The sequence below is a fragment of the Scomber scombrus genome, chromosome 16, assembly GCF_963691925.1.
Source record: "Scomber scombrus chromosome 16, fScoSco1.1, whole genome shotgun sequence".
Classification (NCBI taxonomy): domain Eukaryota; kingdom Metazoa; phylum Chordata; class Actinopteri; order Scombriformes; family Scombridae; genus Scomber; species Scomber scombrus.
In genome coordinates this window covers 1887526-1913085 of record NC_084985.1, presented here as the reverse complement: position 1 = coordinate 1913085, position 25560 = coordinate 1887526, and the positions used below count along the sequence as shown (strand labels likewise).

The 25560-nt window shown below is 36.9% G+C and overlaps 3 protein-coding genes and 1 gene segment (V, D, J or C); 1 reads left to right on the top strand and 3 right to left on the bottom strand.

The window, feature by feature from the left end:
* Positions 1 to 25560, top strand: part of LOC133996245 (immunoglobulin kappa light chain-like) — a 630565-nt gene that overhangs the window by 211070 nt on the left and 393935 nt on the right. The window lies entirely within an intron of this gene.
* Positions 1 to 25560, bottom strand: part of LOC133996249 (Ig kappa chain V-III region MOPC 63-like) — a 630498-nt gene that overhangs the window by 212775 nt on the left and 392163 nt on the right.
* LOC133996230 (E3 ubiquitin-protein ligase RING2-A-like) lies at positions 1093 to 7836 on the bottom strand. 2 transcript variants are annotated; one of them, XM_062435811.1, is made up of 7 exons: positions 7617 to 7836; positions 6069 to 6172; positions 5133 to 5293; positions 4279 to 4494; positions 3240 to 3560; positions 2879 to 3149; positions 1093 to 1939 (listed from the first exon to the last, which is right to left on the bottom strand). In XM_062435811.1, the coding sequence occupies exons 2-7, from the start codon at positions 6144 to 6146 to the stop codon at positions 1775 to 1777; spliced, it is 1212 nt and encodes a 403-aa protein (XP_062291795.1). In that variant the 5' UTR covers positions 6147 to 6172; positions 7617 to 7836; the 3' UTR covers positions 1093 to 1774. The 2 variants fall into 2 exon arrangements, with proteins under 2 accessions (XP_062291795.1, XP_062291796.1); XM_062435812.1 differs by having other exon boundaries at positions 5133 to 5290.
* On the bottom strand, positions 10985 to 16087 carry LOC133996693 (H-2 class I histocompatibility antigen, Q9 alpha chain-like). The gene is made up of 7 exons (XM_062436310.1): positions 16027 to 16087; positions 14441 to 14713; positions 13927 to 14214; positions 12770 to 13054; positions 11946 to 12068; positions 11249 to 11275; positions 10985 to 10989 (listed from the first exon to the last, which is right to left on the bottom strand). Exons 1-7 carry the CDS (start codon positions 16085 to 16087, stop codon positions 10985 to 10987), a joined length of 1062 nt encoding a protein of 353 aa, XP_062292294.1.

Genomic DNA, 25560 nt, shown 5'->3' with positions numbered 1-25560 from the left:
AGAAAACAGCTTCTATAAAAAAATTTATTTTTAAAAGTTTTTGTTTGTAAAGAAATTAAAACGTATCAGTATAATTTAATTATCTAAGTTTTACTTGTTCGGGTTTGTCAAAATGATACTAAAACATTTTACTCAGAATTTCGTACTTTAAGCAAAAATACAAAAATTCTTACGAACTATCGCAAAATTACGATTTTGTTTTTTATTGTTTAGATGATATTTGGAAATTACTCACATTTATCTCATAATGAAGTATTTTTTCATTTTAAAAAAACGTTTAACCAGTTTTTTCTGTTACTGGCAGAAAAAAAACAACTAAATCTTAAATTTTTCTTTCAAAAACTTTTGTCCAGCTGTTCGTGTAAAAAGAAATAAAACGGTGTCAATCAGTAGAATTAACTGATAATTTTAATTTTTACGTGCTATCTTAAAAACGATGACTTCAGTCTAATTTAAACATAAATAGTAAATTGTGATTTAAAGCTTTAAACTCATATTAGTGAAAAGTAAAAGTTTGACGTAGTTTTAATTTCAGAAAAGTAAATACTGAAAAAAAAGAGAAAACTACTTTAGTTTTTTTCTTTCCATCCAAATGTCTGATTTATAAAACTGTAACTTAAAGCTTAAACCTCAGAAAGTCGACTTTGATGTAGAATTGATCATTTTAACAGTTTATTAATAATAAGAGATGTAACAGGGCTTTGCATAGATGTTGCTTAATTTAACCCTCCTGTTGTCCTCGAGTCAAGGAAGGAAGGGAGGAAGGAGGAAGGAAGGGAGGGAGGATGGAAGGAAGGAGGGAAGGGAGGGGGGAAGGAAGGATGGAAGGAAGGGAGGAAGGAAGGGAGGAAGGAAGGGAGTAAGAAGGAAGGAAAGGAGGAAGGAAGGGAGAAGGGAGGGAGGAAGGAAGGATGGAAGGATGGAAGGGAGTAAGAAGGAATGAAAGGAGGGAGGAAGGAATGATGGAAGGGAGGAAGAAGGAAGGAAGAAGGAAGGAAAGGAGGGAGGAAGGAAGGAGGGAATGGAGGATGGAAGGGAGGATGGAAGGAGGAAGGAAGAAGGAAGGAAAGGAGGGAGGAAGGAAGAAGGAAGGAAGAAAGGGGGATGGAGGAAGGAAGGAAAGAAGGAACAGTCAAAACAGACGGGGTCCATTTGACCCGGGAGGACGACACGAAGGTTAAACCATATTTTCATTTTCGTGAAGTTGTTGTTTGGCTGTTTGTGTTCAAAAGAAATAAAACGATTTTTACTTTTAGAAGATAAAAGTTTGAAAACAACAACATTTTAAATCTATAAAACATTAAACTACGTCCAGCTTCAGTTATTAATGTTTTGCAGTAGCAGATTACACAGCGCTGCCTTTTTAAATCTGCTGTTTAATCACATAATAAGATATTTAAACTGATGTAAAACTGATGATAATGAGTCTACAGATGCTTCAGATCAGGAAAAACTAAGAAAAAAAAAAAAAGGTATTCCACTTTTTTTTTATGTCCATTGACCAACAGTGTCGAGTTCGTCCCAAAAGTCTCCTGATGATGTAAAGACGTGAAAAAACGTCAAAAGCAGCAAAAAGCAAAGATTAACCATCTCTCTTTGTTTTCTTCTCCTCACAGCTTTAGGTCACGTTTTTCTTGATAAATCCTTCCAAATAAAAAAAAAAAAGAAGAAAAAAATCAGGTCAGAAGAAGAAAGAGATGCAGACAGGACCGAGCTCCCATCCTCAAAGAGAAGACGATGGTTAAATGATGAAGAGAAGCACTCCTCGTCCTCCTCATCCCTCTCTCTGTATGGGAGGGGACTTCTGTGGGGGGGGCAGCTGGGGCGGAGGCGGCGGCTGTTGGGGGTCTTTGGTGGGAGCGTAGTAAAGCTCCAGAGGCTTCCTCACCTTCCAGTACTTCTCATTAACCAGCTCCAGAGTCAGAGAGCCGTTCAGAGTCTGAGGAGAGAAGAAGAAGAAGAAGAAGAACTTTAACACTGTTTCACTACGTTTAGACAGTTCCTGTTTGGAATTGATTGTTCATCATGTACCCGAAAGCTATGTACTAACCAGGCGGGGAGCTCCAGTCCTCTGAAATGAGGCCAACGCTGAAGTAACTTAAAACTGCATTCTATCAAAAGGCCACCAGGGGGCGACCGTTTTGGTGTCAAAAGGACTTCCGTCTCTATACAAGTCAATGGAGAATTCACCAACTTCTCACTTGATTTCTAACCTCAGTAAACGTTTTCAAAATGTGTTTATGGTCTCAATCGCTAGTTTAAAGCCTTCTTCAATGCAGTATGATGTTCATTTGGGACATTTTGGCCTCCCTGATTTTATATGTGACGATAAAGCAGGGTATGCATTAGGGCGCGGCTACGTGGTGATTGACAGGTTGATTGGTTCACAGGTTCAGGAGCGCGGACAGATAGACTGCAGGAAATAGCCGTGAACTTGTTTCACATCGACAGTTTTCTCCGGAGTTTTGTGGTTATAGTCGTAACAGCTAACTTGGTTAGCATCGCCAGGTTGCCGGTGTAGACTGTGGTAGATCCAGTCCTCGCAACCTCCCCCACTCCGTCCTCTTGCTCTTCTAATAAATATAATCCATTAAATGTTCTGTCTCGTGTTTGTTTTGTTTACTTATTGTAAGATGTACTTTAACTAGAGGCATACTTTAACCAGTCAGCTGATCGGCATCATCATGTTTACTGATTGTACCTTTAATTTCTGTTTTCTTATATTTAGTGTTTCTCTTTACACGACGTAGTTCATTGTTGCTTATTATCTTTATCATTCTACGATGCTGCTACGACACTAATGAACCTCTGGATAAACTGTCTACAAACACAGTGAATATTTGGTGATTTTGTGTCTCTGTTTTAGTTAGTGACTCACAGAGAACTGTCCTCCTCTCGTCAGGATGTAGATGGTGTATTGTTTCTCACTGATGTCGCTCAGACTCGACCCCTCTCCTCCACTTCCTGTCGTCCCTCCAGGTTCTCCTCCTCCTGTTGCTGCTCCTTCCTCTCCTCCTCCTCCTCCTCCTCCCTCCTCTTTCCGTTGGTCCTCAGCCTCTCTGTCGGTGTGTCGGTCCTCCAGAGCGATGCGCAGAGCGAGATATTTAGACAGATGATCCACGGTGGCGTTGGCCGTCGTCTTCACGTACCTGCAAACACATAAAAATCATCAGCAGGCAGAAAAACACAATGAGGGTGACGTGTGTTGTAATTGTTTGACGTGACCCTTTAAAGCTCACCTGGTCTGGTTGTAGTCCTGTCCGTGGACCAGTTGGGGGTGAGGTCTGAACACCAGCTCTATCTCTGAGCCCGGTCCTTCTTTGTGGCGTCTCAGCGGAGGAGTCGGGCTCCCGCTGTCGGCCTCGGGCCCCGAGCCGTCGTCGGACGCTCGTGGCCTCTTGCGGCTCGGCCCTGCCTCCGATGGGGTCAGACCCGGGGCGTTGGGGGCGTGGGAGGGGGCGGAGTCATGGGACAGGTGTGAGCGGGTGTCACCGTTGTCCTCACCGCCGCTGAAGGTGGTGTTGTCGCTCTCCTGAGTCGGTTTCTTCACCCGGTGGTTCCTGAGGAAGAAGGACAGAAAATATCAGTATTAATAACTCCTCTGAAATGATGCCAACGCGGAAGTAACTTAAAACTGCATTCTATCAAAAGGCCACCAGGGGGCGACCGTTTTGGTGTCAAAAGGACTTCCGTCTCTATACAAGTCAATGGAGAATTCACCAACTTCTCACTTGATTTCTAACCTCAGTAAACGTTTTCAAAATGTGTTTATGGTCTCAATCGCTAGTTTAAAGCCTTCTTCAATGCAGTATGATGTTCATTTGGGACATTTTGGCCTCCCTGATTTTATATGTGACGATAAAGCAGGGTATGCATTAGGGCGTGGCTACGTCGTGATTGACAGGTTGATTGGTTCACAGGTTCAGGAGGGCGCCTCATGATCCTCCTGATGCCCATATAAATAGAATCTATGTTTTTATTTTACCCAGCATGCACCTGAAATTTTCAAGATGGCGCTGCTCAGATCCGAAACTATTGGCTTCCGAGCAGCAGTCCACAAACCAATGGGTGACGTCACGGATGTTACGTCCATTTCTTATATACAGTCTATGGTATGAACAGTTCAGGATAACCAGCTGACCTCATTGTGTATTTATCTCATATCACTTGACCCTGCTTTAAAACTAAACAAGCTCTCTCTTCCTTAAATATTCTGGAAGTGTGAGATATTAAATCATATCTGCGATGGCCCCCCTCATCCTCCCCCACCTCTCGGACCTGTAGCGGGCTTGCTGGCGGAGCCCTTCCTCGATGCTGGAGCTCAACGCCTCCTTGTTGTGCAGCCTGTTGAGGCGCTCCAGGACGCTGCGCTGGTGAGCCTCGTACTCGTCGCGGCTCGGGTAAATCTTCGAGATCAGAGCGTCGAAGTTTGAGTCGCGGCGCAGCGAACGCCTCGAGACCAGCTTCTTCCTGCAGGTCGGACACTCTTTGTTCCTGCGGAGGGAAGAAGACCAGAATCATTAGTACAGCTTCTCAAAGGATGCTTTACTGTTGTCTGTTTGACTGTTCCTTCTTTTTGTTTCCTTCCTTCCTTCTGTCCTTCCTTCCTTCCTCCCTCTTTCTTTCCTTCCTTCCTTTCCTCCCTCCTTCTCTCTTTCCTCCCTCATTCCTCCTTCCCTCCCTTCCTTCCTCCCTGTTTTCCTTCCTTCTTCCTCCCTCTATCTTTTCCTTCCTTCTTCATCCCTTCCTTCCTCCCTCCTTTCCTTCCTACTTCCTTCCTTCCTTTCTCCCTCCCTCCTTCTCTTTCTTTCCTCCCTTTCTCCTTTCCTTCCTTCCTCCCTCTTTTCATTCCTTCCTCCCTTTCTTCCTCCCTCTTTTCCTTCCTTCTTCATCCCTTCCTTCCTCCCTCCTTTCCTTCCTACTTCCTCCCTCTTTTCCTTCCTTCTTCCTTTCTTCCATCCTTCCTTCCTCCCTCCTTTCCTTCCTTCTGCCTTTCTTCCATCCTCCTTCCCTTCCTTCCTCCCTCCCTCTTTTCCTTCCTCCTTCCTTCCTTCCTTCCTCCCTTCCTCCCTCCCTTCCTCCCTTGACTGGAGGACAACAGGAGGGTAAATGAGAGTGATGAAGGTACTGACCCTGATCGCAGCGCCGTGACGATGCAGTCGGAGCAGAAGCGGTGCAGACACTCTTTGGTGGTCATGGTGTTCTTCAGCATGTCCAGACAGATGGGACACATGAGCTCGCTGTGCAGAGAGCGAGGAGACACCGCCACCTCCGTCCCGTCCATGATGGCCTCCTGAACACACACACACATCTACTATCATACCTGTGAGGACGATCATTAAGTCTCTGTTCATATGAACTCTCTCCTCTCTTTGTAAAGACTTTAAACACACAGATTTGACTTCTTTAATGTCTGAAAGTTATTTGGTTTAATATCTGAGAGGACTGAGGACACTGGAGAGTTTGACATTCATTCATTCAGGTACCAGGAGGGTTCACACAGTTCTGCTTCATTCATCAACGAGACATTTTACTGTTTAAAAAACACAATCAATGCTGTTAACAGAGCACAACTGCACTACAAAAAGGATGAAAATCGCTGCAGCAGAATCAGATAATTCGTCTTTTTTATTCCACATATTCTTCTTCTCTGGCAAAACCTGCAGACTACATTACCCACAATTCAACTGGGCGACCAACAGTCAGAGATTATAGTGTTATTATAGCATCGGCTCCTTATTGAACATGTAAAAAACGTGAACTTTGAAACGACTTAAAATAAAAGAACTTTGGATTTCTCTGGTTTATACAAAGTTGATTTAATTTTAGTGTGTGTGAGAGTTGTGTATCTCCTTCTTGTAAATAAATTTAAAAGAAGACAGTAGCCCCAGCCGACACTGACTCACGTGACATCATCAGTGACGTCACTTGAGTCGGTTTCTCAGATTTCGTCAACATCTGGAATCACACACACAGCAGCTAAAAATCAAGTCTGAAGGCTTTGAAAGGTGTGACCTCACTAACCAGGTATAAAACTCACAAACTACACACACAGTACACACTCTTACCTGAGGGCTCCTGTGCAGCTCGTACAGACTCAGCTCCCAGGTCTTACTGGGAGTCTGGATGTTTACAGGTGCTGCCATGACTGTCTCGATTCCCAAAATCCTCCCTACACACAAAGAAACACATCTGGGTTGAACTTAGACGCAACATATGATGAAACAAACTCATCTGAAAACACATTCAGTAGATATGAAGTTTTTAAATTACACAGTTATTCTTCATTTATGAACTTCAGGGCTACAACTAACAACCAACAATTACTTTCATTATTGATTAATCTCTCAGTTAGTCTCTTCATTAACTGATTGGCTGTTTGGTCCATAAAATGGTGAAACATGTTATTCACTGTTCCCCAAAGTCCTTAAATGTCTTTTTTTGTCAATTAACTGTCATAGAGGACTAAAGAAAACAGAAAATATTCACATTTAAGAGGCTGAATTAGAGAAATTATGTCTTAAAGCAGCAGTCAGGTGTTCATATGAAGAGTCAAAGAGGTTTTCTTGGCTGTAATCAATACTCCTGTTTATTTAAAAGTAGATGTGAAGCTTCTATTCAGCTCCAGCAGTCTGTCGTTTGATCTTCACTCCTGAATCCTGCAGGTACTACACTGATTTTCTACCTTCAGAGAGCCGATGACCGTCTCTGCAGATAAAACTCACTGAAACATCACGAGTCAAAGATTTAAAATGATCTCAGCGTCCAATTGAGTCAAATCTTCATCTTCTATGTTTCATCGTTACAGTGTTTTTAGTAGCAAAGTCTTTTTGTTACTATACTTCCACCACAGCTCAACAGGGAAACACTAAGAGGGAACACAGAATAGAGCCTGACCGATACTGGATTGATAATCATAATGTGAAGTTCAATCCCAACATTAAGTGTCTATGGAAGCTGTTCCTGCTGTGGATGCTGATGGACCAACTTCACTCCTGAATCCTGCAGATCTACAAAGCTTAATTGAAGGATCTCAGAATGTTTTAGATAAACATTTCTGCCATGAAGCCCGACAGATAGTATACAGAAGACAGGTTCACTATTACTCAATGATGGAGGACTAAACCCACAGTCCTCCTTCTGTGTAAACATGGATTTAAAAGTTGATCTGATGCTAATATGAAGCTTCAGCGTCCAAATGAGTCAAATCTTCATCTTCTATGTTTCAACGTTACAGTGTTTTTAGTAGCAAAGTCTTTTTGTTACTATACTTCCACCACAGCTCAACAGGGAAACAATAAGAGGGAATCTGATGCTAAAAACACTGTAAATGTGTCAGATATCACTTGATATGACTAACTCAGACTCAAACACACTTAATGTTCATTTTTAGCTCCTGATTGTTGATTTAAGAGACTTTTAAAACGTGCCCTTTTATGAGATCTAACGGTAGAAACTCTTTAACGTGATAAAAAGCGACAGAAACAGTTAACATTACAACTTCCTCCAGGGACCAAACACTGACTCTTTATAAAGGTTCATTCATGTGCAGGTTTAATGAATAAACAGCAAAAAGTAGAAAGGAGGAAAAGTAGGAAATCAAACTATAAACTCACCTGACAGCTTCACAAACACACACACAGAGACACACAAAGAACTCCTCTTTAAAACCCTCCAACAACACACACTGCTGCTTTTCTTCTGCCTCGGTCAATAAACTGTCGGCTGAGTGATTTTCAGGTATTTCTGACGGTCGGTCGAAGAGAAATAAGAGGAAACAGAGCGAGAGCGCAACATTTTCCTCTCCCAGCAGCTTAGCTCACTTTAGCTGCAGCCATCTTTCTGCTTCTTCTCCCCGGAACAACTCGCCTCTTCCCCGGCTGCTGCTCGGCGGTCGCATCGCAAGTTTCCCGCGACAGCGACACTAGGCGGTCAAATGGTGAATTACAGCAGAACACCGGTGTAGATACTGGAGGCCGGTATACTGTAGGTGGGGTGGATTAGGGTAATGTGGGACACTTTTTGCAATTCTGACTTGTTCACCATATTTACATATGAATCCCATACATTATATCAACACTATTATGAAATATGGGTCTGCTATAATTATTTAATTAATACAGGATTTTAAAAAATGATTAAACATGTTTTATTATATCAAATCAGATTTTTGGCATAAAGCCAAAATGTGATTGAAAATGCTTTTTATGAATGCAATAAAATGAAAAACCTTTAGTACAACAAAAATAACTGATAAACCATTTTTTTTAGTTAGTGTGTGAATGTTAGTGTCCACCTGATGAGCAGCTTGGCACCCTGCGTGTTAGCCCCCATCATCAGAGTGGTTAAACAAACTATAAAGTGCTGTATTAGTATAGTCCATATAACTATTTTAAGCTGTAGTCCGTTTAATACAATCACCTACACTGTATACGAAGTACATAAACATGTCTCGAGTGCAATATTTTCAAGTTATTTTAATAAATTTAGAAGCCTGAATTTTTTTGCTCAATATCTCAAAATTCTGACTTTATTTCATGATCTGTTTTCAGGGTTTTCAAAATGTCTCATCACATCTGACCGTTACTAAATCTCATCAAATATGAATAAAGATTTAGTTTGAAACATGATATCAACAGATTCATCATAAAGTAAAAACATCATAAAGAAGAAACACTTGTTACCATCCTGCATAGATCTACTGTAACATCTGCTTGAGGAGTGTAACTGTGATTAATGATCTCTAAACTTAAAAAAAGTACTTTCAGATTTCAAGGAGATTCCTTTTAAAGGTTAAATGTCACATTTGTTTAGTTTCTCACAGGTAACAATTTTTTACTCTCCTTCCTGAGTCTCCACATGAAGTTTCCCAAATCTGCCCCCGTCTCCTCAGTCACCCCTGCCCCAATTTCCCTGGTGAGCTGGTTTCTCTCTCAGACTCCAGGTTGTTGATTAAGGAGAGACTCATTGGAGCCATCATTCGCCGTCTGAGTCGTTCTCTGAGTCGTTGGCTGAGTCGTTGGCTGAGTCGTTGGCTGAGTCGTTGGCTGTGTCGTTGGCTGCAACAATGAACAGATGTGTTACTTTCCATACAAACACTAATGCTGCTTTTCTATGTATCTTGTGTAGCTAAGATGTATTTGTGGTATTTTCTCAGTCACCTCTAATAATATCTAGCCATGAAGATTAGATTTTAAAATTTGTATTTATCTCTTGCTGCCACTTGAGGCTACAAAAGCAGAAACCTGATATTAAATATTAATCAGAAGATACTTACCAGAGGAAGCACACTGATCAGAGCCATCAGTGACACCAGAGTCCTTGCTGTACACAGACTCCTTGGACCCTGTAAAGAAAATAAAATGCATCACTGTCTGTAATAACTGCTTATATCCAATCTGTGCTTTCTAAACTTCTTTCAGTTGATTTAATCACTGAGAGTAGAACAGAAAAGAGAAAAAACTTTCATGTTTAAAGTGATGATATATAGTAGATTAGTTTCAGATATTTACTAAATGTTTTTATGGTTTCCTATCACACCATTAACACCCTTAACACCATTAACACCATTAACACCATTAACACCATTAACACCATTAATACCATTAACACCATTAACACCATTAACACCATTAACACCAGCATCTCCTAACATCACCTAACATCTTTAAATCTACACTCACACATAATGGTTTGATTTTTAATAAACAGTAAAAGTATTTAAGCTCTCATGCTGGGCCAGATTTATATTATTCATTTAGATACAACAATTATCTACCTTTTTATATTAATAACAAGATCAGACAATCAAGAATAAAATATGTGGTTATTAATACAGTATTTCATTATGTAACACTGCTCATCAGAATCTGTACAAAGTCATGTAGCTCAGCAGCTAACATCATGTCTGCCAAGAGGAAAACTTTTACCTTTCTTATCCTTCTCATCGTCCAGGAGAGCCATGTTCACATCTTCATCTTCGGGGATTTATGGGAAGATATAATTGACGACACACACACACACACACACACACACACACACACACACACACACACACACACACACACACACACACACACACACACACACACACACACACACACACACACACACACACACAATTAAAGACTATAATCTGCTTTAATGTATTATATCATGTTATAATATTATCAGGTCTGTCATCATCATGTGTATGAGAGGAAGAAATTATCCAACAACACATTTCCCCCCCAAAAAAGTCTTAAATATGTGACAAAGTCAATCTTATGAACCTTCTATAGTTTGAGGGTTGTGTTTCCTAAAGCATCGTAACTGATGAAGACCTTCAAACAAAATAAAGAAGAACGAGTAGTTACCTTTGATATTGATGACTGTGGCTGGCTCAGTAGTGTCTGTAAATAAAGAAAACATTAATAAAACTAATTCACAGCTGGACTTATTAAAATTCTAATTGTACAAATCTATTCTTTAACTGAAGACAGCATGACGTTAATAATTAAGTTAATATAATAATTCAGAGTTTACAGACAGAACTGATTTAACTCATAGTTTGATTCACTGACCGTCTTTTAATATGTGTCTGATAAACAAGGAGCTTTTTCTGTCATGACATCATTTTAGGTTTTATTTTAATGTTCAGGATTGTTTGGTGTCTGGTTGGCTGGTTTGGTTTTTGGTCTATAAGCCTACAGTATATTGTTACTGTGTTAACAGACATTACTGATAGCAGAGAGACTTCTGAAGGAGAACTGATGTGTGGCAGAGGTCTGTTATGTCCTGTGTGTTTCTGTGTGGAAGTCTCTGAATAACTGCACCTGTCCACTCAGTGGCACCTGGCCCACCTACAAGAGGCCCTTCCTCCTTTCATTTATTAATAAAGTTAAACTTGGTTTATCCAGACATTTAGATTCCTCCATCATGCTGCCTCCCTCTGAGTCATTGTTGTAACATTATAAACATCTTTAGCACCAAAACATTTCACTTTTCACACTTTAAAAGGATCAATAGAAGAAAAATAAAACACTTAAGGGAAGAGCAACAGCTGCTTTATCTGTGAATAAACAAAGTTAACAGACATAAAAAACAGTTAAAGTAACTATAGTTAAGTTCATGTACAGAGTTTCCAGTCTGAGCAGGACTAACTAAAAGGATTAGGTTGGCACAAAAACAAAAACACAACAAACTGATGAAACTGAAAAGTATGAACCTGTGTGCTGCAGCTTTCAATCAGTAAATGAAAGATACTTACCAGAACCACGGAGAGGTGGTATGGGCACTGTGAAGAACAGAAAATGCATTAAGTTATGTGTTATCTGCTTCTATCCTATCTGTGCTTTCTGGACTCTTTTATTTATGATACTAACAAGTATTGTGTGATGTATCTTATTCCTCTGTTGATCTCTACAGCAGTGCAGCTCTGTGATTAATGACTGACATCTCTCTTCATCACTATGAACACACACTCTGTTTATTTGGACTCAATCCTGCACAGACAGTCCTGCTGCCACAAACACTCACAAGAGCATCAAATGTGGATTCATCCACCGCTGAAAATAGTCCCCAACAAATACACTATTTCCTCTTGTTTACTTCCTGCAGATAAATACTGACACACACACACACACACACACACACACACACACACACACACACACACACACACACACACACACACACACACACACACACACACACACACACACACACACACACACACACTCACACAGACTCTGTGTTTCTGTCTGACAGCAGCTGCTCATGGCCGGTTAGCTCTGACTACCAGCTCTACATCTATTCATGCTACACTGATCAGTGATCAGTCTTAATCTGTCCTCATCAATGTCCCTTTCTGTTTAAAGAATATAAAATAAAATATGAGAAAAATATATCCCACTCCACTGCTACCTTGTTGTTGAGAAAACACAATGATTATATATTGTACGTACCAAATTTTCCTTTTTTATACAACACCACCAGCACTACAGCCACGAGTACGACATCGAAGATCAGGGCTACAATCACCCCAACATTAACGCCTCCATTGTTTCCTCCATCAGTAACTTTATGATCTAAAACACAGAAAACATTTACATTAGTTTCATATTCAGTTCACTTTTAACATCATTAATATTTAGCTTCATGTGACTCTCAGTGTTGATGCATGGTAATAAAATATAGATGTGATCAAATGAAATTTAAAAACAAAATAACATGAAAAAGAAGATTCTTATTAAAACGTCCAAAATTTCAAGATTAAAACAACGTGGTTCTCGACATGTAGATGTGATCAAAGTGATAAAATGACACTTAATAACACAACATTTTGAACATGAATTTTGAAAACGATGTTACGAAACAAAGATGATTTTTACTAAAACGTCCAAAACTACCAACATTTAAAAAACTTCTTCTCGACAGTTAATGTTTTGTTATTCTCTTGTAGCTACTAACTGTGATGCTAACAGTGAATGAATCCACCTCATCTTCAATAAAGACATATGAAGACATTTTGAATATAATAACTTCCTCCAGTGAAGAAGTAACTTGACAGTCAGCAGCTTTTGAGGCAGACTCTTACTGCATTACACCCTGAGATAATAGAAAAAGGTCTGCTCCAATATGACACATAACTGATTAAATAAAGATTTAATAAAACTTGGATCTCATTTTCTGATGTTTGGTTTGGTTATAAACTGTCTGATCTTCTGACTGTTTGATCAACTTTGTTGCACTGTGACAAACTGCAAACTGAAATAAGAAAGTTTCTTACCCCAAACCTTCTTAACAGACATATTGGATGCTCTGTGAATGACTTCACATTTAAATGAAGCAGTGTCATTCTTTAAAATCTCCACACTGTCTCTTCTCTGGTAGGTGTCGTCTTCATTTGGTCGAACATCTGAGGAGATCAACCCCTCCTCTTTAGTCAGAACACGGTCGTTCCTCCTGATGTTAAGGATGGTGTCTTTTGGGTAGAAACCTGTGGCCAGGCAGCTCAACGTGAGGTTTGACTCAATTCTGGTTTTCTTAGTTAACACGTAGACATCTGGTGGAGCTGGAAAGAGAAAACATTAGGTTAGTTAATGTTTGAATGGGGACTATAATACATTATGCTATAAACTACATGTGATAATAAATAGTGACAATGCATCTCTTTAATTATAACTAAAGTAAAAACAGACTGGTGAAACTTTGCTGATACAACACAATTCATTTCATTATTTCTGTTTTGAGATTTGTAGATCATGGTTGTTATTGAATATGATGTTTATGAGGGTTTGTTTCTCTTTTATATTTGGTTCCAGGTTGGTAAAGTACCTGGATTTACTACAGGACTGAACTTTATAATCAAAGAACAGTGTGCAGAGCAGACAGAGAACAGGCTTCTTATTTACACTTTATACTGTAGCTGATGCTGTCTGTCTTCTATCAGCTGTAACTAATGAATATTAATGCTGTGAGTAATTTAACATATTAACAGTTAAATCAGCTTCAGTTTCAAAATCTCCTCAAACCTTAATTTATATCACAATAATTATTTAAACTAAATAAATGTATATTTGAAACAAGCAGCTTGTGAAGATTATAAGTAGGCTGCAGCAGTTATTAAAATGTGTCAAATATGCAATATATATTCAGGTGCATATATATATACATTATATATATATGCACCTATATATATATATGCAGATGATATATATATATATATATATATATCATCATCTGAACTAATTTTCTATGATAAATATTAAAATTCAGGAAACAAAAAAAGCAGATTTTGTGTCAATTTAATTATCAAGATAAGCTGATTTCGTGTTTGATATTTTTATTTTAACAAATAATAATCCTTCTATTACTAAAGCCACTTCTATAATTCCTAATAATAATTTATATAAAAATACAGAAATGATTTCCTGCAATACTTACAGGCAGCCTGTTTGTTCCCGTATACCATGAAGTTGCTCAACCAATCTATACACTCGTTCTCCAGGTAGCCTTTGGTCTTTTCTTTTAGGCCCTGGTCTTGATCCCACTTTCTCTTTGTTGGGACTGCTATATCAGTGGCAGCAACCCAGACTGAGTTGGCATCGTCAAAGTACAGGAAGTCTTGTCCGTCGTAGTTGAACATGTTCACACCACGGACAAACTTTATTATGCCATCAGACCCTGTTGTTACACCCTCACAGCCGACCATCCACTGAAGAACATGAAGATCTAAAGAGGAAAACAGTGAAATAAATGATAAAGAATGAGGACATGGAAAAATGCAGCAAATAATTACAATTAAAACAGTTTCATTTAAACACATTAGAAGTTATCACTTGTTCCTGAAAATAAAACAGCTTCATTTATGTTGGAACATTTATCTATACAAGCTATTACAGTTATTAATTACTGAGTCATCAAAAAGTCCCAGTCTGACACATTTCATGGATCTCACCATCATCAGTCTGATTCATTCGTTTCTTCAGGATGTCGGTGTTGTTGTTGAACCACTGCTGCTTGATCAGGCGAGACCCTGTGCCTTTCTCCCAGTAGTATACAGGAAGTCGCTCTTTCATCCATTCCTGCTTGGGAACTTTTCTCTGGACATCACTGTCATAGTAGTCGATCATCCTGCCGTCCAGCAGACCCATCGCTGTGAACTGATGGATGCCCGGAAGTCCGACAGGTTTAGAGAAGCCGGTGTAGATGTACATGAGGGAGTGTTTCTCTGAGAGTCACAGAGAGAGAAAGACAGACAGACATGTTTACAGACAAGAAAGATAAACTCCAGCAGATCTGACTTAATGCTCTGGACTCTTACTTATTTATTAACTTCTATCAATCAGAATACTTAGCCACATGTATGGGCGCTATGAGTGAGTGTGTGTGTTGTTGTTGTATGTGTGTGTGTTGTATGTGTGTGTGTGTGTGTGTGTGTATGTGTGTGTGTGTGTGTGTGTGTGTGGGGGGGGGGGGGGGGGGGGGGGGTAATTGTTTTAATTAAAGGTATACCTTTACAAATTAAAGTTCAATGACAAAATAAAGTATGTCGACACATGACATTAAAAACATTTAGGGAGGTTGTAACTTTCCCTAAATGACTCAAAGGAGACCAAACTCTTAAGTATCCCTGTAAAAAAAAGAAAAAAGAAAAAATGCCTCTGTGCGCCATTCACTCAAATCTCACATGTCCGACACTGCCCTGTGCCCATGAACGCATCATGCTGACTGCTTACCTGTACCTGAGTGAGACAGAGAGATAACCGCACAACTCTTTTAGTGTGCGTCCATAATTATGAGTTTATTATGTTCTGTTAGAGGTAATAGGTTATTATAGGCTGCAATAGTTAATGTGTTCTGTACAATCCCGTTTGCCTTTTTTCTTTAAACATTTTTTTTACTCAGTAACGGAGGTGATTTAAAATGTAGTAAAGCTTCAACAAAACATACTAAAGTAAAAGTAAAATTACAGAACTCGAGTAAATGTATTTAGTTACTTTCCACCTCTGATAATCAGCTAATAATTTCAGTTTTCTTTTTAAGGTTTTGGACTGTTGACCGTCACGTTGAGAACATCTTCTGGAAAATGGAGATCAGTATTTTTTCATGAAATGCTAAAGAAAAGAACAATTATGTAAGACATCACAAAATAATGTGCAGGTTAATCCATGATTAAAATAATGATCATTTATAATATAATGATGTCCATATTTGATATTTGTTGGTGTTTGAAACTGAAAAAACGTGTTGCTACATTCAGGTCAAACCACCATGTTTATACATCGATGCACATCACTGATTATAAGTTAATAAGTAAGATTGATTCATTTCTAACAATGAATCAATGTTCTCATATCTGTTTTAATGTAATTTAGTTTATGGAATAAGAGTAAATAACCAAAGCTGAAAAACTATCAGTCTTTATGAATAAATTAAAAATCAAATAATCATCAGAAATCTGATCATTACAAAGACGTAACAACAGTGATTCTAGTTTCACTTTCAACCGGAGTCGCATTCGTGTGTAAAAACAACTCTTACCGCTGTTTACAGTCAGTCCCGTCCCCAAGAGGACGAAAACTGAGATGATACAAATCTTCATCACTAAGTGGACTCCATTGCTAAAAACTCAGTTTTATCAGAGTGTTGGCCAATATTTTAACTTTGCGGAAACAAACTATTTCCTGCTTCTTATTTCTCTTATCTGTCACACCTTGTTGTGCAACGGCTCGACACCTGTGCTGCGTCAGGTGCGGCTCCTAAAATATGGTTATTATGCTGCGTTCAAGTCACGTAAAAGTTTCCTACTTTTAGCATTACTTTGTTCCGATAACTGTCTCAAAACAACAGTCAGGAGCCCAAATGCACATTAACTGTGTTTATCTGTCTGTAATGATTCCTCCTGTTCATACTGACCATTAGAAGATCCCTTCATCATGTTTACTGTAATGATTCCTCCTGTTCATACTGACCATTAGAAGATCCCTTCATCATGTTTACAATGGAAGTGATGGAGGACTAAATCCACAGTCCTCCTTCTGTGGAAACATGGATTTAAAAGATCTGAAGCTAATATGAAGCTTCAGTCGTCTGAATGAGTCAAATCTTCATCTTCTGTTTCAACGTTACAGTGTTTTTAGTACCAAAGTCTTTGTGTTACTATACTTCCACCACAGCTCAACAGGGAAACACTAAGAGGGAATCTGATGCTAAAAATACTGTAAATGTGTCAGATATCACTTGATATGACTAACTCACACTGATGAAGCTCAATAGAAGCTTCAGATATTATTTTAAACCTTATTAATCAGTAGAGACCTGAAGGGTATTTCTTCTCTTTTTTCATTGTTTTATCTGTGATTATGCTGTAGCTATTCATTTGGGCAAAGATGTGTGAGGATGTATACTGACCTGAGTAGTTAGGAAGATGTTAGGAGGCAGACTCTCCTCTTAAATAGACCCTCCACTCCATCAGCAGAACCATTTCTACTGCAGGGTCCTTTATCTTTTACCAGCTGACATTTAACAAAGCTGCTTCTATCAGTCAGCATAGTTTATCACACATCATTTACAGCATTATCAACAAGAATAAATCATATAAATACTACACCAAACATTTAACTAAATAAAATAAATCCCCCCAAACTCACACTGATGATGTCACCAGTGTATAAATACAGGAAGTAGTTGGGTCTTCCTTTTGTTTAATGAACACATGGTGGATAAAAAACAAATAAAATGATTAACTTATAAGAACTAAACTTAAAATACTTGTCTTTTATTTTAACCTTAATGTTTTCTGGTATGTAAATTATAATTAAATATAATGCTAAACACAAACAAACCCGGGATAGAAAGTGTCTGTAAGTTAAATTAATTAGTTAACTGGTGTTGAAGGTGAAAAATGGGGACAAATGGTGTGTTTTACCAATTTTGTCACAGTGTGTATTTATTTATTTTTGGAAGCACAGATCCTATATTAAGTCTAATAAACTGTGTATAAACTATATTAACTTCCAGCATGTCATTATAACCACATATTTTGATCCCATGGCTGCTACAGCATACATTCATGCATTCTGCTTTATAAAGCTTTTAAACTGAAACATTGACTTCAAACTTTTACTTTTTACTATTTTCCAGGTGATTTAATTACTTTCTTGGTTTCTACTAGGAGCATTAATCAAGAACTGCTATGAAGTAAACCTCAACATCAAACACCAGGTGACCTCACTCTAAAACCTCATTGGATGTTTTTTCCTAAACACAGTAACATAAATTATGTCCTATTTTCAGCCACTGTAGACGACAAACAATCAATATATTAGTGATCAAATAGTCCCAGGAAGAACAGCTCCAGAAATTAAACTCACTAATTAACCAAAGAGCTAAAAGTTCCTTCAGTGTTTTATGTTTCCATCTGAAGGAACAGGAAGAACAGAACATAAGAGTGATAATGATTAAAATGGTCAGTTTTGTCTGAAAGTGACTGTTACACCGACTCTCACTCATTATCATTTATTTGGACTCATGTTTCTGTCCACCTGCTGAATGTGAGTGTAATATTCACTGTGACCACACGATGGCAGCAGTGTTACATTTTACTGTTTAACAACCAAAACAGGAACTTTAAGACCCATTGACTTTATCTACATATTTATATACAGTCAGTGATAAGAACTGTGTGATTTTATTTTAAGGATCCATAATTTACAAAAAAAAGTTTATTTAAAAAAAATTACACAGGATTTTATACTAATGATGTGCAAAGTGTTCAATTTGTACACTTAATTAACTGTTAATGTAACATAAAGAGTCTTTTAGTCCACTGCAGGTCAGCTGAACATGTGAAATGTGATATTAGTCTTCAGACACGGACACAGTTCAATACTGAGAATTAATCAGTTTATTTATAGATTACATTTAACAACATGTTGCTTTACAGAGAGATGAGAATTACAATCAAATAAAAACACAGATGTAATTATGAGGATCATGGAGGGGGGAATAGAAAGACAACAAAGAAACAGAAAACCTAAGTGTGTTTCTAAGAATACATACATACAAAATTAATTCATATTTATTGAGTTTAAATGTTCTTAAACAGAACTTATTTCCTTCATAAATTACATCGTTGTTCTCAGGAAACAAACACACTTAATGTTCATTTTTAGCTCCTGATTGTTGATTTAAGACACTTTTAAAATGTGTCCTTTAATGAGATATAGGTTAAAAATGTTTAAAGGGAAAATAAACCAAAACATATCTTTCAACAGTCTCAGAGGGAAATGTAAATAAACAGACTTCTATAGAAATAAACACAATGCTAAAATAAAGTTCATCATAAAACAGGTCAAACATCACAGTGACACAGTCAGTTCATCAGGTGATGTTATTTAAACACTTTTAAAATGTGTCCTTTAATGAGATCTAGGTTGAACAATGTTTAGATGATGTTATTTAGACACTTTTAACGGTAGAAACTCTTTAACGTGATAAAAAGCGACAGAAACAGTTAACATTACAACTTCCTCCAGGGACCAAACACTGACTCTTTATAAAGGTTCATTCATGTGCAGGTTTAATGAATAAACAGCAAAAAGTAGAAATGAGGAAAAGTAGGAAATCAAACTATAAACTCACCTGACAGCTTCACAAACACACACACAGAGACACACAAAGAACTCCTCTTTAAAACCCTCCAACAACACACACTGCTGCTTTTCTTCTGCCTCGGTCAATAAACTGTCGGCTGAGTGATTTTCAGGTATTTCTGACGGTCGGTCGAAGAGAAATAAGAGGAAACAGAGCGAGAGCGCAACATTTTCCTCTCCCAGCAGCTTAGCTCACTTTAGCTGCAGCCATCTTTCTGCTTCTTCTCCCCGGAACAACTCGCCTCTTCCCCGGCTGCTGCTCGGCGGTCGCATCGCCCGTTTCCCGCGACAGCGACACTAGGCGGTCAAATGGTGAATTACAGCAGGACACCGGTGTAGATACTGGAGGTTGGTTATATAGATTAGAGGCTTCAACATCATTTCATTCAAGCGCCTCATACAACCCAAACAATGCCTCATCTTATTTTACCATAAACCTTACCTTACTTTACATTACTTTACGTTACCCGCCTGACCCGGCGACAGCGACACTTGGCGGTCAAATGGTGAATTACAGCAGGACACCAGTGTAGATACTGGAGGTTGGTTATATAGATTAGAGGCTTCAACATCATTTCATTCAAGCGCCTCATACAACCCAAACAATGCCTCATCTTATTTTACCATAAACCTTACCTTACTTTACATTACTTTACGTTACCCGCCTGACCCGGCGACAGCGACACTTGGCGGTCAAATGGTGAATTACAGCAGGACACCGGTGTAGATACTGGAGGTTGGTTATATAGATTAGAGGCTTCAACATCATTTCATTCAAGCGCCTCATACAACCCAAACAATGCCTCATCTTATTTTACCATAAACCTTACCTTACTTTACATTACTTTACGTTACCCGCCTGACCCGGCGACAGCGACACTTGGCGGTCAAATGGTGAATTACAGCAGGACACCAGTGTAGATACTGGAACAGTGCTTCTTGTTATTGATTCTACAGTCTGTGAACTCTACTAGAGGGATGAACACCAGTCTTCAAGATTTTTCCTTTAATACGTCCCCCCTTTAAATTGAGATTTTCTTAAACAGAACTTATTTCCTTCATGATTAGTCGTTGTTTTCAGGAAACTTTGCCAGAAATCGTTAATCATTAACAATCAAAAAAAATATTGAAAAAATAAAAATAAGACATTAATATGTTACAATAATTTATAATATATTATACTTAACTGTACTATATTACATCATACACAATGCTCTATATTATTATATAGATATAGATAGTTACATATTATATTGTTATAGTATTTTGTAATTACTCTTACATTTACATATCAATACAATCATTCATTACATTATATAGACAATATATACAAGATATTTAATGTATATTGTATAATATAGAGTGTAGAGTCAATGCTGACCCTATATAGTTTATTTTTATTTACAGTCTCATTGCTTCACAAGACTCTCATATCTCTACTGCAGGACAGCCAATAAAACATCACTTCATATTAACAAAGGTTTGATCACAACTTGATTTATTTAAGCACAAAAATATGAGCAATGACCCAGAAGATATATTTCATGAGTCAAAATATGATTCAAACACACAGAAAAAAAGAATATCAACAACATGAGACAGAATAAAACCGTTTCACCAGTTCAAAAATACAAAATATCAGTTTTAAATATTATGTATTTCCTAAATTGTTAACATTATTTTTTAAATTAAACATTTAACACAAAAATTTTATTGCTACAGTCTGACAATGTTAATGAGCAAATTAAGCTTTTTATTGCATTTCTACAGTGACGTAGATTTTTGGACTGTGTGGAAATTTTATAGCCTGACAAACTGATAATTTATTAAATATAAATATTTCAGTGTATTTTAAACAATGTCATCAGCAGTACTACACTTTTCACCACTGGTACTACTAAAAAGAACATATATCCATTTAATTACAGTACATTCACATCAGTAGTATAAAAGTATAAAAATGTAAAAAAAAAACAAAAAAAACACAATATATATTCTATATCTATTTACACCTGAACTGCATGACTGAATATGCTTTTATTTTATTTTATTTAATACAGGATTTAAAAGGCAATCAAATTCATGTATTTCATAATATTGAGGCCAATATTTACAAGTTATTTTACTAAATTTTGAAGCCTGAATGTTTTTGCTCAGTATCTCATAATTCTGACTTTATTTCATGATCTGTCTTCAGGGTTTTCAAAATGTTTCATCACATCTAACTGCTACTAAATCTCATCAAATATGACTAAAGATTTAGTTTGAAACATGATATCAACAGATTCATCACAAAGTAAAAAACATAAAGAAGAAACACTTGTTACCATCCTGCATAGATCTACTGTAACAGCTGCTTGAGGAGTGTAACTGTGATTAATGATCTCTAAACTTAAAAAAGTACTTTCAGATTTCAAGGAGATTCATTTTAAAGGTTAAATGTCACATTTGTTTAGTTTCTCAGAGGTCACAATTTTCTACTCTCCTTCCTGAGTGTCCACATGAAGTTTCCCAAATCTGCCCCCGTCTCCTCAGTCACCCCTGCCCCAATTTCCCTGGTGAGCTGGTTTCTCTCTCCGACTTCAGGTTGTTGATTAAGGAGAGACTCATTGGAGCCATCAGTCGCTGTCTGCACTTCCGTCTGCAACAATGAACAGATGTGTTACTTTCCATACAAACACTAATACTGCTTTTCTAAGTATCTTGTGTGGTTAGATGCATTTGTGGTACTTTCTCAGTCACCTTTAGTATTATCTAGCCATAAAGATACTAGATTTTAATATTTTAATTTATATCTTGCTTGCAGAAAACTGATACTAAATAATAATCAACAGAAGAAACTTACCAGAGCCAGTAAAGCGACCAGAGTCACCGATGTTCACAGTCTCGGATTCTGTAAAGAAAAGAAAATGCATCAATGTCTGTAATAACTGCTTATATCCAATCTGTGCTTTCTGCACTTATTTCAATTGATTTAATCACAGAGTACAACAGAAAAGAGAACAAACTTTCTTCATGTTTAAAATCATGATATATAATAGATTAGTTTCAGATATTTACTAAATGTTTTTATGGTTTCCTATCACACCATTAACACCATTAACACCATTAACACCATTAACACCATGAACACCATTAATACCATTAACACAATTAATACCATTAACACCATTAACACCATTAACACCATTAATACCATTAATACCATTAACACCATTAACACCATTAACACCATTAACACCATTAACACCATGAACACCATTAATACCATTAACACCATTAATACCATTAACACCATTAACTCCATTAACACCATTAACACCATTAACACCATGAACACCATTAATACCATTAACACCATTAACTCCATTAACACCATTAACACCATTAACACCATTAACACCATTAATACCATTAATACCATTAACACCATTAACACCATTAACTCCATTAACACCATAAACACCATTAACACCATGAACACCATTAATACCATTAACTCCATTAACACCATTAACACCATTAACACCATTAACTCCATTAACACCATTAACACCATTAACACCAATAACACCAATAACACCATTAACACCATTAACACCATTAACACCAGCATCTCCTAACATCACCTAACATCTTTAAATCTACACTCACACATGATGGTTTGATTTTTAATAAACAGTTAAAGTATTTAAGCTCTCATGCTGGGCCAGATTTATATTATTCATTTAGTTATAGTTCTTATATTAATAACAAGGTGAGACAATCAAGAATAAAACATCTGGTTATTAATACAATATTTCATTATCTAACAATGCTCATCAGAATCTGTACAAAGTCATGTAGCTCAGCAACTAAATCAGCTAAATCAAAGATCCTCTCCAGACATCTACAGAGATGTTGGTCTGATTTACATTGTCCACAAAAACAGTATAATTAGCACTTTAACAGAAATGGCATCTACCTCACTTTGAAATACATATTTACACTAAATGACTGGACACTGTTATTTTAACCTCCATCACTGACATTGAAAACACATTTGAAGAGAATCTGTTAATAGTCAGTATGAACTGTTCATATGAACACCTGACTGCTGTTTGAAGACACTTATGAAATATCCTTTAATGACTCAGTCACTGTTTTTCTGATGGGAAAGAAAGAAAGTAGTTACCGTTGATATTGATGACTGTGGCTGGCTCAGTAGTGTCTGTAAATAAAGAAAACATTAATATAACTAATTCACAGCTGGACTTATTAAAATTCTAATTGTACATATCTATTCTTTAACTGAAGACAGCATGAAGTTAATAATTAAGTTAATATAATAATTCAGAGTTTACAGACAGAACTGATTTAACGTATGGTTTAATTTACTAACTTTAATATGAGTCAATGTGTCTGATAAACATGGAGCTTTTTCTGTCATGACATCATTTTAGGTTTTATTTTAATAATCATGATTGTTTGGTGTCTGGTTGGCTGGTTTGGTTTTTGGTCTATAAGCCTACAGTATATTGTTACTGTGTTTAAAGACATTAATGATAGCAGAGAGACTTCTGAAGGAGAACTGATGTGTGGCAGAGGTCTGTTATGTCCTGTGTGTTTCTGTGTGGAAGTCTCTGAATAACTGCACCTGTCCACTCAGTGGCACCTGGCCCACCTACAAGAGGCCCTTCCTCCTTTCATTTATTAATAAAGTTAAACTTGGTTTATCCAGACATTTATATTCCTCCATCATGCTGCCTCCCTCTGAGTCATTGTTGTAACATTATAAACATCTTTAGCACCAAAACATTTCACTTTTCAGACTTTAAAAGAATCCATAGAAGAAAAATAAAATACTTACATAAGGGAAAAGCAACAGGTGCTTTATCTGTGAATAAACAAAGTTAACACACACATAAAAACAATTAAACTAACTATAGTTAAGTTCTATATAAGTTTCCAGTACTATCCCCCAAATTCATTAAACGAGATCCAGTATCAAATAATATGGATGAATTCTTCATTGTTAATTAATGGAAAACCTTTCTTATGGAAGCATTTCCAGAGTAAAGGAATTATTTTTATAAATGATCTTCTTGATAATGCAGGTAACTTTCTTTCATATGAACAGTTTAATAAAAAATATGGACAATTATGTGACAGTTATAATTTTAATCAACTGCTTTCTACAGTGCCATTAAATTGGAGGAGGAAATTAAAAAATTCTAGTAACAATCAGCAGGTTAGTGCCCCAGTTCAAAAATCTCTTAAATGGTTAACAAAAATTAAGATAAATAAAATGATGTATAATTTTTTCTTATTTAGCAGATGTCTGTCTCTTTTTCCACACGCAGCCTGCTCCTTTTGGGAAGATGAGTTTAACACTTTGATTCCCTGGAAAGATTATTTTAGGTCCATTTATACAAGAACAATTGATTCATATTCTAGAATTTTTCAAATTAAGATTTTCTATAGAATTACCGCCACAAATAAACAATTAAATATTTTTAATATTAACCACTCTCCATTATGTAAATTTTGCAATGAAGAAGTGGAGGATCAGTTACACTTATTTTTTTATTGTACACATGTAGTCAGATTTTGGTTAGACATTCAAAAGTGGCTAAGACCCAAAAATATTCACTTCGAATTTACACCATTAAATATTTTGTTGGGAGTACTGGAGATAAACTGCCCACAGATTGTGAACACCATCATCCTTTTGGGGAAAATATTTATTTTTAAGACCCAAACAAAAACACTTCTGAATTTGGCTTTTTTTAGAAATAAAGTGCGATGCCAATTTCTTTTGGAAAAAATTATCGCATCCAATCAAGACAAGATAGAAATGCATAACAAAAAATGGGAAAAACTTACTTTTGAATGAAGGTATACTAAGTAGTTACTGTTGATATAATTTTAGTAGTTTCACATCCTTTTTTGTTGTTGTTGTTGTTGTTGTTGTTGTAGTGTTTTGTGTGTTTGTCTTCTGTCTGTTTGTGTATTGGTCAGTGTATTGTCGGTTTATACATTGTATATGCCTGTTCCCATTAAAAAAAAAAAAAAAGAAAAAAAAAAAAAAAAAGTTCTATATAACTGATGAAACTGAAAAGTATGAACCTGTGTGCTGCAGCTTTCAATCAGTAAATGAAAGATACTTACCAAATTCCTCCCTTCTGAGACGTCGTCTGCGCCCTGTGAAGAACAGAAAATGCATTAAGTTATGTGTTATCTGCTTCTATCCTATCTGAGCTTTCTGGACTCTTTTATTTATGATACTAACAATTAGATACATTTTTATGGACAAAACTCCTGAAGTCCAGAATGGAATTTTTATTTTATTTTATGGAATATATATGTATATATATATGTGTATATATACATATATATGTTTCTGTGTGGAAGTCTCTGAATAACTGCACCTGTCCACTCA

Coding starts and splice junctions, on each gene's coding strand:
- LOC133996230 (XM_062435811.1), bottom strand. CDS start 6,146: ATGGCAGCACCTGTAAACATCCAGACTCCCAGTAAGACCTGGGAGCTG. Junction 5,294..6,068: donor AGCTGCACAGGAGCCCTCAG/GTAAGAGTGTGT, acceptor GTGTGTGTTCAG/GAGGCCATCATGGACGGGAC. Junction 3,561..4,278: donor CGCCAGCAAGCCCGCTACAG/GTCCGAGAGGTG, acceptor CTTCTTCCTCAG/GAACCACCGGGTGAAGAAAC.
- LOC133996693 (XM_062436310.1), bottom strand. CDS start 16,087: ATGAAGATTTGTATCATCTCAGTTTTCGTCCTCTTGGGGACGGGACTG. Junction 14,215..14,440: donor AATGAATCAGACTGATGATG/GTGAGATCCATG, acceptor TTTCCTCTTTAG/ATCTTCATGTTCTTCAGTGG. Junction 12,069..12,769: donor GTCTGTTAAGAAGGTTTGGG/GTAAGAAACTTT, acceptor TCTGTGTTTTAG/ATCATAAAGTTACTGATGGA.